The 13,203-nt window shown below is 47.0% G+C and overlaps 1 protein-coding gene across 5 annotated transcripts; it reads left to right on the plus strand.

Annotated features, from left to right (window-relative positions):
- Positions 1–197: 197 nt before the first annotated feature.
- LOC134088063 (monocarboxylate transporter 2-like) lies at positions 198–9,328 on the plus strand. Of its 5 annotated transcripts, none has more exons than XM_062541970.1 (6): positions 198–352; positions 713–939; positions 1,767–1,910; positions 5,326–5,789; positions 6,069–6,420; positions 8,912–9,328. In XM_062541970.1, exons 2-6 carry the CDS (start codon positions 723–725, stop codon positions 9,154–9,156), a joined length of 1,422 nt encoding a protein of 473 aa, XP_062397954.1. In that variant the 5' UTR covers positions 198–352; positions 713–722; the 3' UTR covers positions 9,157–9,328. The 5 variants fall into 5 exon arrangements, with proteins under 5 accessions (XP_062397954.1, XP_062397959.1, XP_062397955.1 ...); XM_062541975.1 differs by lacking the exon at positions 8,912–9,328 and adding an exon at positions 8,315–8,373; XM_062541971.1 differs by having other exon boundaries at positions 322–352; positions 587–939.
- Positions 9,329–13,203: the final 3,875 nt, after the last annotated feature.

The following is a 13,203-nucleotide window of genomic DNA, read 5'->3' on the forward strand; positions in this document are numbered from 1 at the left end:
TCAAGAAAGGCGCGTAAAGTTCTTTATAATTCCCCGCGAGCACCAAAACCTGTCCATGTGTGATTTAAATTTTGAGAATGATACATAATTCCAATGAAATAATCACAATAAACATTCACATGCAGTGACACATTCGAAGAAAAGTAATTAGGCTAAACCTATTCAAATTGGCCTTTTATGAACCCTCATTCCGATTGAGGCTACTTTGGAGATCGTTGAATAAACAGGTCGATCCGAGCTACCCTAAACAACTCATTGGTCAGATTGGAGTGCAGGACTGCACTCACGTGACATCTGACTGATCATTTGGACGGTCGTGCTTCACTGTTAAACACCAGTCTGCTTCAAAGAGGTGAGTGCTCTCCCCCAACAGATCCCCGATACAATAAAACTTAACTGACAAACTACATAGCAATTCAAAAAGGATGTTTATGTCAAGCTTTCAACAATTAACTGACAAACTACATAGTAATTCTAAAGGGATGTTTATATGTAGTCATGCTTTCAACAATTAACTGACAAACTACATAGTAATTCTAAAGGGATGTTTATATCTTGTCATGCTTTCAAAATGTCTGTGATCCAGCTGATGTGCCAGGATGCTATACTGCCTTCATAGACTGAGTGCAGTTGTACAGGCCGATACATTTTCAGCATCTGAAACAGGCCTATTGAAAACTGTGTTGATTTGATGTCCACCGCCCTTCTCCAGAGGACCCAGCATGCCCCCTCCTGCACCCACATCCCTGGGCTACACCCCTCCTGACGGAGGCTGGGGTTGGGCCGTGGTCTTCGGCTCCTTCGTCTCCATCGGCTTCTCCTACGCCTTCCCCAAGTCCCTGACCATCTACTACAAGGAGATCCAGGAGTACTTCTCCGCCAGCTACAGCGAGATCGCCTGGGTCTCCTCCATCATGCTGGCGGCCATGTATGCTGGAGGTAAACGCCACTCTCTCTCTCTCTCTCTCTCTCTCTCTCTCTCTCTCTCTCTCTCTCTCTCTGGGTCTCCTCCATCATGCTGGCGGCCATGTATGCCGGAGGTAAACGGCACTCTCTCTCTCTCTCTTTTTCTCTCTCTCTCTCTCTCTCTCTCTCTCTCTCTCTCTCAATTCAATTCAATTCAATTCAATTCAATTCAAAAAAGCTTTATTGACATGACAAGAGCACTTGTGTTGTCAAAGCAGACATGTGACAATACAACAGATACAATATCTGTTTTGGGAAAAACAAAAGAAGAAATCTTATCAAATCAAATCAAAATAGAAAGAAAATTTATAATGATGATAAGCTAGCATGCTTAGCTCTCTCTCTCTCTCTCTCTCTCTCTCTCTCTCTGTGTCTACAACTTTGTTTATGTGCAAAGGTTTGAAATGAAACAAGTTCTGTCTTGCCTTGGCTGGATATGAGGGGGCAGCAGGTCAGGATCAGCTGGAGCTTGTGTGTGAGTCTTGCCCAACAGGTGCAGAGTGTTATTTGTGTTCTGTGTGTGCTGCTGTTCCCCACACGGCACTTCAGCTCCAGCCCCGCCGCCATGTCTGCACCCAAGCAAAGAATGCTGCGCCCAAACAAACCCGCCGCCCAAACAAACCCGCGCAAGCGCTTGAGATTCTTGTTGTTCTCCAGACTGACCTGACTGACCTGTATTGTGTCCAACTGACCTGACTGACCTGTGCCTGCGTGTCCATCTGACCTGAGTGACCTGTACCTGCGTGTCCATCTGACCTGACTGGCCTGTACCTGCGTGTCCATGTGCTGTGTGCCTGCAGGGCCGGTGAGCAGCGTGCTGGTGAACCGCTACGGCAGCCGCCCCGTGGTCATGGTGGGAGGGGTGATGGTGGGAGCCGGGATGGTGGCCTCCTCGTTTGGGACGACCATCATGCACCTGTACATCTGCGTGGGCGTCATTGGAGGTACTCTGGAGCGCTCTAAAAATAATAAAGATTATTATTGTTATTATTATTATTATTATTATTATTGTTACTACTCCTGCACATCTCCCATCATGCAAAGGGAAGCGCTGCCTGTTGTCTGCGGCTTTGCAGTGTGTGATTTGTAGTGTGAGTGACACATTTGAGAGCAGTGGTCTAGTTAGCTGCAGTGGGTATGCTGTGGTGTGGTCTAGTTAGCTGTAGTGGGGTATACTGTGGTGTAGTCTAGTTAGCTGTAGTAGGTATACTGTGCTGTAGTAGTTAGCTGTAGTGGGGTATACTGTGCTGTAGTAGTTAGCTGTAGTGGGGTATACTGTGGTGTAGTCTAGTTAGCTGCAGTGGGTATACTGTGCTGTAGTCTAGTTAGCTGTAGTGGGTATACTGTGGTGTAGTCTAGTTAGCTGTAGTGGGTAAACTGTGGTGTAGTCTAGTTAGCTGTAGTGGGTGTAATGTGGTGTGGTCTAGTTAGCTGTAGTGGGTATAGTGTGGTGTAGTAGTTAGCTGTAGTGGGTATACTGTGGTGTGGTCTAGTTAGCTGCAGTGGGTATACTGTGGTGTGGTCTAGTTAGCTGTAGTAGGTATACTGTGGTGTAGTAGTTAGCTGTAGTGGGTATACTGTGGTGTAGTCTAGTTAGCTGTAGTGGGTATACTGTGGTGTAGTCTAGTTAGCTGTAGTGGGTATACTGTGGTGTAGTAGTTAGCTGTAGTGGGTATACTGTGGTGTAGTCTAGTTAGCTGTAGTGGTTTATCACGTAGACTACACTGCTTGAGGGACACGTGAGTAATGTTCCTCCCTCTCTGACCGGGTCAGTGTCCTGGGTGCCTCCCCCGTCTCTGTCCGCGTGTGGTTGGAGGGCGAGCCCAAGGCCGTGCCCTGTGTGAGTGTGCTGTTTGGGGCATGACAACAGTGACGTCATGGTGATGCCGTGTCATGGTCATGGCTTGTTTTCGTGGAATATTTTCTGGAAAGCCTTTTGTGCATAAAACCTTGTGCAAGGTCAAATGACACAATTGAGTTTTTGGTCGGGAATCACATTGTTACTTTTTGTAGCTGTGCACATTTTTGTGGCGATAACAAGACAGAATCAGGTTAAAATGCTTTTATAAATGTACCTTTCTGTCAAAAGGGAATCTACACTAAATGATATGAATGAGAAGGTACACTGTAGTTATATGAATGGGAAGGTAATGTGCTGTAGTTATATGAATGGGAAGGTACACTGTAGTTATATGAATGGGAAGGTAATGTGCACTGTAGTTATATGAATGGGAAGGTAATGTGCACTGTAGTTATATGAATGGGAAGGTAATGTGCACTGTAGTTATATGAATGGGAAGGTAATGTGCTGTAGTTATATGAATGGGAAGGTAATGTGCACTGTAGTTATATGAATGGGAAGGTAATGTGCACTATAGTTATATAAATGGGAAGGTACACTGTAGATATATAAATGGGAAGGTAATGTGCACTGTAGTTATATGAATGGGAAGGTACACTGTAGATATATGAATGGGAAGGTAATGTGAACTGAAGGTAATGTACACTGTAGTTATATGAATGGGAAGGTAATGTGCACTGTAGTTATATGAATGGGAAGGTAATGTGCGCTGTAGTTATATGAATGGGAAGGTAATGTGCACTGTAGTTATATGAATGGGAAGGTGCACTGTAGATATATGAATGGGAAGGTAATGTGCACTGTAGTTATATGAATGGGAAGGTGCACTGTAGATATATGAATGGGAAGGTAATGTGAACTGAAGGTAATGTACACTGTAGTTATATGAATGGGAAGGTACTGTAATGTGCGCTAGTTATATGAATGGGAAGGTAGTGTGAACTGAAGGTAATGTACACTGTAGTTATATGAATGGGAAGGTAATGTGAACTGAAGGTAATGTACACTGTAGTTATATGAATGGGAAGGTAATGTGAACTGAAGGTAATGTACACTGTAGTTATATGAATGGGAAGGTAATGTGAACTGAAGGTAATGTACACTGTAGTTATATGAATGGGAAGGTAATGTGCACTGAAGGTAATGTGCTGTTCTAATGGGGCTGGAGGGGAGCTGGGCATCATATTTAAACGCCCTTCATCACCCACCTGGTCTCAGGTGCCCTTCATCACCCACCTGGTCTCAGGTGCCATAGTCCCCATCTCTCAGGGCACTGTAATCTCCGTTAGTCCCCATCTCTCAGGGCACTGTAATCTCCGTTAGCTAGTTGGTGCTCCTGTTCACAGGCACACCACAGTCTAGTCAGATAGAACTCTGGCCTATAAAGATGATGGAACTCTGGCCTATACAGATGTTAGAACCGTAGCCTATAAAGATGGTAGAACCGTAGCCTATAAAGATGATGGAACTCTGGCCTATACAGATGTTAGAACCGTAGCCTATAAAGATGGTAGAACCGTCGCCTGTGAAGATGGTAGAATCGTAGAACAGCAGATATGAACACTACCTACCTCTATAATGTCCAGATACGAACACTAACTACCCGTAACTACCTCTATAATGTCCAGATACGAACACTACCTACCTCTATAATGTCCAGATACGAACACTACCTACCTCTATAATGTCCAGATACGAACACTAACTACCCGTAACTACCTCTATAATGTCCAGATACGAACACTAACTACCCGTAACTACCTCTATAATGTCCAGAAACGAACACTACCTATCTCTATAATGTCCAGATACGAACACTAACTACCTCCATAATGTCCAGATACGAACACTAACTACCTCTAACTACCTCTATAATGTCCAGATACGAACACTAACTACCTCCATAATGTCCAGATACGAACACTAACTACCTCTAACTACCTCTATAATGTCCAGATACGAACACTAACTACCTCCATAATGTCCAGATACGAACACTAACTACCTCTATGATGTCCAGATACGAACACTAACTACCCGTAACTACCTCTATAATGTCCAGATACGAACACTAACTACCTCCATAATGTCCAGATACGAACACTAACTACCTCTAACTACCTCTATAATGTCCAGATACGAACACTACCTACTTCTATAATGTCCAGATACGAACACTAACTACCTCTATAATGTCCAGATACGAACACTACCTACCTCTATAATGTCCAGATACGAACACTACCTACCTCTATAATGTCCAGATACGAACACTAACTACATCTATAATGTCCAGATACGAACACTACCTACCTCTATAATGTCCAGATACGAACACTAACTACCTCTATAATGTCCAGATACGAACACTAACTACCTCTATAATGTCCAGATACGAACACTAACTACCCGTAACTACCTCTATAATGTCCAGATACGAACACTAACTACCTCCATAATGTCCAGATACGAACACTAACTACCTCTATAATGTCCAGGCTTTGGGCTCTCGTTCAACCTGCAGCCTGCCCTCACCATCATCGGGAAGTACTTCCAGGTCAAGAGGCCGATGGCGAACGGCTTGGCCATGGCAGGAAGTCCGGTGTTCCTGTCCACGCTGGCGCCGCTCAACCAGTTCCTGTTCGACAGCTTCGGCTGGAGGGGCAGCTTCCTGATCCTGGGCGGCTTCGTCATGAACTGCTGCGTGGCGGGCGCTCTGATGCGGCCCGTCGAGGTCAAGCGAGCGCGTCCAGACGCCGCGGCCAACGGGGCCGCCGGCGATAAGGAGGACGCCAGCAGCCCCGCGGGCAAGAGCGGGTGCGCGGGCAAGGTCAACCAGTTCATCGACCTGTCGCTGTTCCGGCACCGGGGCTACCTGATCTACCTGGTGGGCAACGTGCTGCTGTTCTTCGGCTTCTTCGCGCCGGTGGTGTTCATGGCGCCGTACGCCAAGCACATGCAGGTCAGAGACGGTTTATAAAGCGAGACGATTCACATGAGGGTAAAATTCTGGTTTCATTGTGACGCAACTGCCACTCCCGTTTAGGAGGCAAACGGAGGTATTTATACGGGAGAAATAATTCTACACCTTTCTAAACCGATTATTTCGTCACTGAACACGCCCCTTTAGGAGGCAGGAAGTGCTGCTATTTTGTTCCATTGAAAAAACCCCTTTATGATTCATCTTAGTAACTATACGATCTTTATGATTCATCTTAGTAACTATACGATCTTTGTGCAGGTGGATGAGTACTCGGCCGCCTTCCTGCTGTCCATCTTCGCGCTGGTGGACATGATCGCGCGGCCGCTCACCGGCCTGCTGGCCAACACCCGCTGGGTGCGCCCGCGGATCCAGTACTTCTTCAGCCTCTCGGTGGCGTACAACGGGCTGTGCCACGTGCTGTGCCCTCTGGCCACGGGCTACGGCGGGCTGGTGGTGTACGCCGTGTTCTTCGGCGTGGCGTTCGGCATGCTGTGCGCGCTGCTCTTCGAGGTGCTCATGGACCTCGTCGGGGCCCAGCGCTTCTCCAGCGCCGTCGGACTCGCCACCATCATCGAGTGCGCCCCGGTCCTGCTGGGCCCGCCCATCTCTGGTGAGTACGCCCCGGTTCTGCTGGGTTATAGTTCTGCTGGGTTATAGTTCTGCTGGGCCCGCCCATCTCTGGTGAGTGCTGCCGTTCTACTGGGTTATAGTTCTGCTGGGTTATAGTTCTGCTGGGTTATAGTTCTGCTGGGTTATAGTTCTGCTGGGCCCGCCCATCTCTGGTGAGTGCTGCCGTTCTACTGGGTTATAGTTCTGCTGGGTTATAGTTCTGCTGGGTTATAGTTCTGCTGGGCCCGCCCATCTCTGGTGAGTGCTGCCGTTCTACTGGGTTATAGTTCTGCTGGGCCCGCCCATCTCTGGTGAGTGCTACCGTTCTACTGGTTATAGTTCTGCTGGGTTAAAGTTCTGCTGGGTTATAGTTCTGCTGGGCCCGCCCATCTCTGGTGAGTGCTGCCGTTCTACTGGTTATAGTTCTGCTGGGTCATCTCTGATGAGGGCTACAGTTCTGCTGGGTAAAGTTCTGCTGGGTCATCTCTGGTGAGTGCTACCGTTCTGCTGGGTTATAGTTCTGCTGGTCCCGCCCATCTCTGGTGAGTGCTGCCGTTCTGCTGGGTTAGAGTTCTGCTGGGTTATAGTTCTGCTGGCTAAAGTTCTGCTGGGCCCGCCCCATCTCTGGTGAGTGCTACCGTTCTGCTGGTTATAGTTCTGCTGGATCATCTCTGGTGAGTGCTACAGTTCTGCTAGGTTATAGTTCTGCTGGGTTGAAGTTCTGCTGGGTTAAAGTTCTGCTGGGCTAAAGTTCTGCTGGATTGAAGTTCTGCTGGGTTAAAACGTATGTATTTCAAAACTAGTTGATTAAAGGTTTCTAATGATGTCACTTTTATGTTTCTAGGACAAAAGCTAGCAAAGATTGAGATGTGTGTTTGGAACAGTTTTTAGACTCCAGAGGTTTAAAGTTCTGCTGGGCTAAAGTTCTGCTGGGCTAAAGTTCTGCTGGGCTAATGTTCTTCTGGGCTAAAGTTCTGCTGGGTTAAAGTTCTGCTGGTCCCCCATCTCTGGTGAGAGTTAAAGTTCTCAGATGAAGTTAAAAGTTAAATGTTTGCGGCAGATTTGCAGCAAACTTGTGGGTGATTTATGGGAAACAAATGAGCTCTCTAGAAAATATTGCCAAACTTTTGCCAATATTGGCCGTTAGAGGCAAACTTCCAGCAAAGTTCTGGCAATGAGTTTTGCCAGCAGTGGCAAATGTGTTGGCCAGTGATTTGTCACCACACTTAACCAATAACAGCAAACTTCCAGGGAACTTCTGGTGATGAACCTGATTTGCATATGACATTGCTGCAAATATTGCCAAAAATTAACCGCAACTGTTTGCCAGAAGCCTAATTTGCATGTGAAAATGTGTGTGTCTGTGGCAGGTGCTCTGTGTAACTGTGTCTGTGGCAGGTGCTCTGGTGGACATCTTCCATGACTATAAGGACTCTCTGTAACTCTGTAACTGTGTCTCTGTGGCAGGTGCTCTGTGTAACTGTGTGTCTGTGGCAGGTGCTCTGTGTAACTATGTGTCTGTGGCAGGTGCTCTGGTGGACTCTGTGTAACTGTGTGTCTGTGGCAGGTGCTCTGGTGGACATCTTCCATGACTATAAGGACTCTCTGTAACTGTGTAACTGTGTGTCTGTGGCAGGTGCTCTGGTGGACTCTGTGTAACTGTGTCTCTGTGGCAGGTGCGCTAGTGGACATCTTCCATGACTATAAGGACTCTCTGTAACTGTGTAACTGTGTGTCTGTGGCAGGTGCTCTGGTGGACTCTGTGTAACTGTGTGTCTGTGGCAGGTGCTCTGTGTAACTGTGTGTCTGTGGCAGGTGCGCTGGTGGACTCTGTGTAACTGTGTGTCTGTGGCAGGTGCTCTGGTGGACTCTGTGTAACTGTGTGTCTGTGGCAGGTGCGCTGGTGGACATCTTCCATGACTACAAGTACTCTGTGTAACTCTGTAACTGTGTGTCTGTGGCAGGTGCTCTGTGTAACTATGTGTCTGTGGCAGGTGCTCTGTGTAACTATGTGTCTGTGGCAGGTGCTCTGTGTAACTGTGTGTCTGTGGCAGGTGCGCTGGTGGACTCTGTGTAACTGTGTGTCTGTGGCAGGTGCGCTGGTGGACATCTTCCATGACTACAAGTACTCTCTGTAACTCTGTAACTGTGTGTCTGTGGCAGGTGCTCTGTGTAACTATGTGTCTGTGGCAGGTGCTCTGTGTAACTATGTGTCTGTGGCAGGTGCTCTGTGTAACTGTGTGTCTGTGGCAGGTGCGCTGGTGGACTCTGTGTAACTGTGTGTCTGTGGCAGGTGCGCTGGTGGACATCTTCCATGACTACAAGTACTCTCTGTAACTCTGTAACTGTGTGTCTGTGGCAGGTGCTCTGTGTAACTATGTGTCTGTGGCAGGTGCTCTGTGTAACTATGTGTCTGTGGCAGGTGCTCTGTGTAACTGTGTGTCTGTGGCAGGTGCTCTGGTGGACTCTGTGTAACTGTGTCTCTGTGGCAGGTGCGCTGGTGGACATCTTCCATGACTACAAGTACATGTACTGGGCCTGCGGGGTGATGATGCTGGTGCCGGGCGTCTTCCTCTTCGTCATGAACTACTTCAACTACAAGTGGCTAGCGCAGGAGGCGCAGCAGGAGGTGCGGCAGAGCGGCCGGCAGGAGGACGAGGAGGAGAGGGGAGCTGTGGAGGAGCTGAGGGAGCTGAGGAGCAGCGCCAACAACCAGCCGGACGAGACGCTGGCTTAGGAGCAATGAGGAGGTGCTGGCTTAGGAGCAATGAGGAGGTGCTGGCTTAGGAGCAATGAGGAGGTGCTGGCTTAGGAGGAATGAGGAGGTGCTGGCTTAGGAGCAATGAGGAGGTGCTGGCTTAGGAGCAACGAGGAGGTGCTGGCTTAGGAGCAATGAGGAGACGCAGCGTAGGAGGAGTGAGAGGAGGAGACTTTGGCGTAGCCAGTGAGAAGCCAGTTCACCTAGATAACACAGCCCTGCTGGAGTGCTGGGCCACTGCTCTGGGGTGGGGAGGGGGAGGGGGAGGGGGGGGGGGGGTAATTGGAGGAGAATTTACAGGCCATTAGGTTGCAGATGCCAGTTACAGATGTGATTTCTGGGGCAACTCTGTACGATGCTCTGTGATGTCCAGGGACTCAGTGTGATATCTGTGTGTCTGTGTGTGTGTGTGTGTGTTTGTGTGCGTGCGTGTGTGTAAGGGGGGGTCAGCTCTTTTCACTGCTCTGTGATGTCAAGGGACGTGTGTGTGTGTGTGTGTGTGTGTGTGTGTGTGTGTGTGTGTGTGTGTGTGTGTGTGTGTGTGTGTGTGTGTAAGCTCTTTACGCTGCTCTGTGATGTCCAGGGACTCAGTGGACTTGTGTCCTCCTCTTCCCCCTCTGGTTGGACATTGACATCACTGATCAATACGGTTGGTGCACTCGTATCACACATGGGCTGCACTTGATAACGTCAACTATGAAGTCAACGGCAGAGTGCAGTTACAACTAGTGGAGTCATGGCCGACAGCAGAGTGCAGTTACAACTTCAGCAAATGTGACTAGCACTCGTGACTAGCTATTAACTGCTTAAGACTACATACTGGATGGAACTTGATCAATTGATTAGCTGATTGAATTAATTGTATTTCTAAAACTATGCAGTGGGATTGGGCCTGTGTGTGTGTGTGTGTGTGTGTGTGTGTGTGTGTGTGTGTGTGTGTGTGTGTGTGTGTGTGTGTGTGTGTGTGTGTGTGTGTGTGTGTGTGTGTGTGTGTGTGTGTGTGTGTGTTTACTTATGTGAACAATTTTAAGTAATCAGTATTTTTTTTGGAATGGTTCATGTAATAAAGCCCTAATTCTTTTTTCACTGGCCTTGTGTATTTTTCTGATAATAATTGAAGACTATAAGAAATGGAACCAGCAGCATTATTGCTTTACTTGCTCTGAGTGTGTATTTAATAAGCACTCTCTCTTTCTACCACAAGATGTCACTGTTGCACTGTCCACATCATGCCAGTTCACGGACGCTTCATGTGTTGCAGGGCCATAGGGACCGCACTCTGCCCACTAGTCCACAGTAATGATGACAATAATGACACCAGACACACAGAAACCACAGCATGGCACCACATGTCGTCAGTAGATTGAGCTGGATTTGTTTTTCATCCTTCAGTCTTTCGAGGGTCATTTGAAGCAGGCTGTGGCTGCTGAGGGGCTGAAGGAGAGCGGCTCACTTACGCAATAGACCCACTCGGCACTGAGGAGGAGAGGGTCTCAGATATGAAACATATTCTGCACAGGACTGAGAGGGTCTCAGATATGAAACACATTCTGCATAAGACTGAGAGGGTCTCAGATATGAAACACATTCTGCAGGACTGAGGAGAGGGTCTCAGATATGAAACACATTCTGCATAAGACTGAGAGGGTCTCAGATATGAAACACATTCTGCAGGACTGAGGAGAGGGTCTCAGATATGAAACACATTCTGCAGGACTGAGGAGAGGGTCTCAGATATGAAACACATTCTGCACAGGACTGAGAGGTTCTCAGATATGAAACACATTCTGCACAGGACTGAGAGGGTCTCAGATATGAAACACACTCTGCACAGGACTGAGAGGGTCTCAGATATGAAACACACTCTGCACAGGACTGAGGAGAGGGTCTCAGATATGAAACACATTCTGCATAAGACTGAGAGGGTCTCAGATATGAAACACATTCTGCACAGGACTGAGGGAACACACTTGGGGTACAGTACCCTCCAGAATTATTGGCACCTCTGCTAAAGTTGACTAAAATCAGGATTTTATGTCCAGCAAACCATTTTTGCTTTGATTTGGACGTTTTTGGTTCATTGAGTGCATTTCCATGCACCCTAAAAAAAGAATCATTATTGTGTTACTTTAGTTATCTGCTCCTTTATTAAGTGCTCATGTCGACTAAATAAACAGATAAATAAACAACTAAATAAACACATAGGCCTACTCATTATCGGTTTACTGCCGCTATCGGTTTACGAAAAATCTCTTTAACAAACCTACAGTACTGTAGGTATCTGTCAATATGTCTGATTCCTCTGATGTAGCCTACACCTTCAACTGATTATTCCAGTGACCCAATCATTGGCAGTAATGGTTCTTTTAGTGTGCATGCAAACATTGGCCTGATGAGGGATCCAATCATGACCCACTTTTAGTGTCTTGCCAGAGATTGATCCCACTGCAAGTGTTCAGGTTCGTCTTGGGTCTCATGATGCTGTGCACCTTAATAAGGTTCCAAGGCCTTTGGGGATAAAAACAGCCTCACCAAGGTCATTCTTATCAGGCATGGGCTTTTCCAGTGTAGCCATTCATCTACTGTACGTACAGTATGCCAACACCACCTAAAGTGTTTCTTGCCAAAGAACACAATTTTGGTTTCATCTGACAATAGCCCACAATTCCAGACAAAGTCCCTGTAGCATTCAGTAACTCCTGCCGTTTCCATTTGTAATTAAATTACAGAAAAGGCAAGCCCTCTAAATAATCTATTGGTGGGGTTACATTTGAAGATTTATGGGGGACTTGGTGACACATATTTCCTCTCAGATCCAAAATGCCCAACTACAGGGCTCGATATGGACATTTTTAATCAAGTTTTTTTTATAGCCATTCTCTGAGTGAGGATATTACTAAGTCTAAGTGCTCCAATGTTATTCCGCCACACAATATAGTTATCCCTTTTGCCTGCTTAGAAATGCAACACGTTTTATTTTGTCTCACCACCATACTTGGTCGTATGACTACTCGTGTAACTGTATTTTAATAGGGAGAACATGGAGGTGTTTGGTCGCTTCTAACTTCATCTCTGTTGGATCCTAATGAATGCATTGGGCCAGCTAAATGCTATTAAAGTTACGCCGCGCGCCAGAGCCAGTGAGTGCACGCATTGAAACGTGAAAGGTATGTATCAACTCGTCTTAATTAAGGGAATAACATAGTTTGATATGAAAACACGGTGAAGTACTGTTCCTTTAAACAATGTCGTTTGGGTGCGTTATCAGTGATTACATCTCTAAGATTTAATCAGACATGACCTTGTGTTTAGAGGTGGGGCTTTGGGAGATGGCGGTTTGGGGAGATCATGTGGCTACTGAGAGCAGCAGGATGTGAGGGAGATAATGTGGCTACTGAGGGAGATAATGTGGCTACTGAGGGCACCACCAGGATGTGAGGGAGATAATGTGGCTACTGAGGGAGATAATGTGGCTACTGAGGGCACCAGGATGTGAGGGAGATAATGTGGCTACTGAGACTGAGAGCAGCAGGATGTGAGGGAGATAATGTGGCTACTGAGGGCACCAGGGCTGTGAGGGAGATAATGTGGCTACTGAGGGCACCAGGATGTGAGGGAGTGTCCCTCAGAAGTACGGAGCTGCACAAGGCCCTGTTTCTCATGGCTGTGTTAATGGCCTGGGGCGCCAGATAGCTCTATTACAACAGTAATGATCCTATCAGCGCAAGTGTGGCATCAAAGCGTGGCCTGCAGATGAACTGCACTGTTAATTATGGGAATAAAACACTTTTGTAAAGCAAAGCTGAAAGAGAAATGTGCCAGCGCTCGCTCTGCCGCTGTGCTCGCTAACAGGGGGGCGAAACGTGATTAAGTAATAGCACAGAAAATCAGTGCTTTATCACCGCTAATTAAGATGACATTAGTGATGGCAGACAAATGAAGCGTCTTTAACATCCTCTCATCCTCCTCTCTGTCTTTGTGTGGGAATGAATACATTTATTTCTTAACATTTCATTAGGAGGGGAT

Source organism: Sardina pilchardus, chromosome 7, assembly GCF_963854185.1.
Source record: "Sardina pilchardus chromosome 7, fSarPil1.1, whole genome shotgun sequence".
In the NCBI taxonomy this organism is placed as follows: domain Eukaryota; kingdom Metazoa; phylum Chordata; class Actinopteri; order Clupeiformes; family Clupeidae; genus Sardina; species Sardina pilchardus.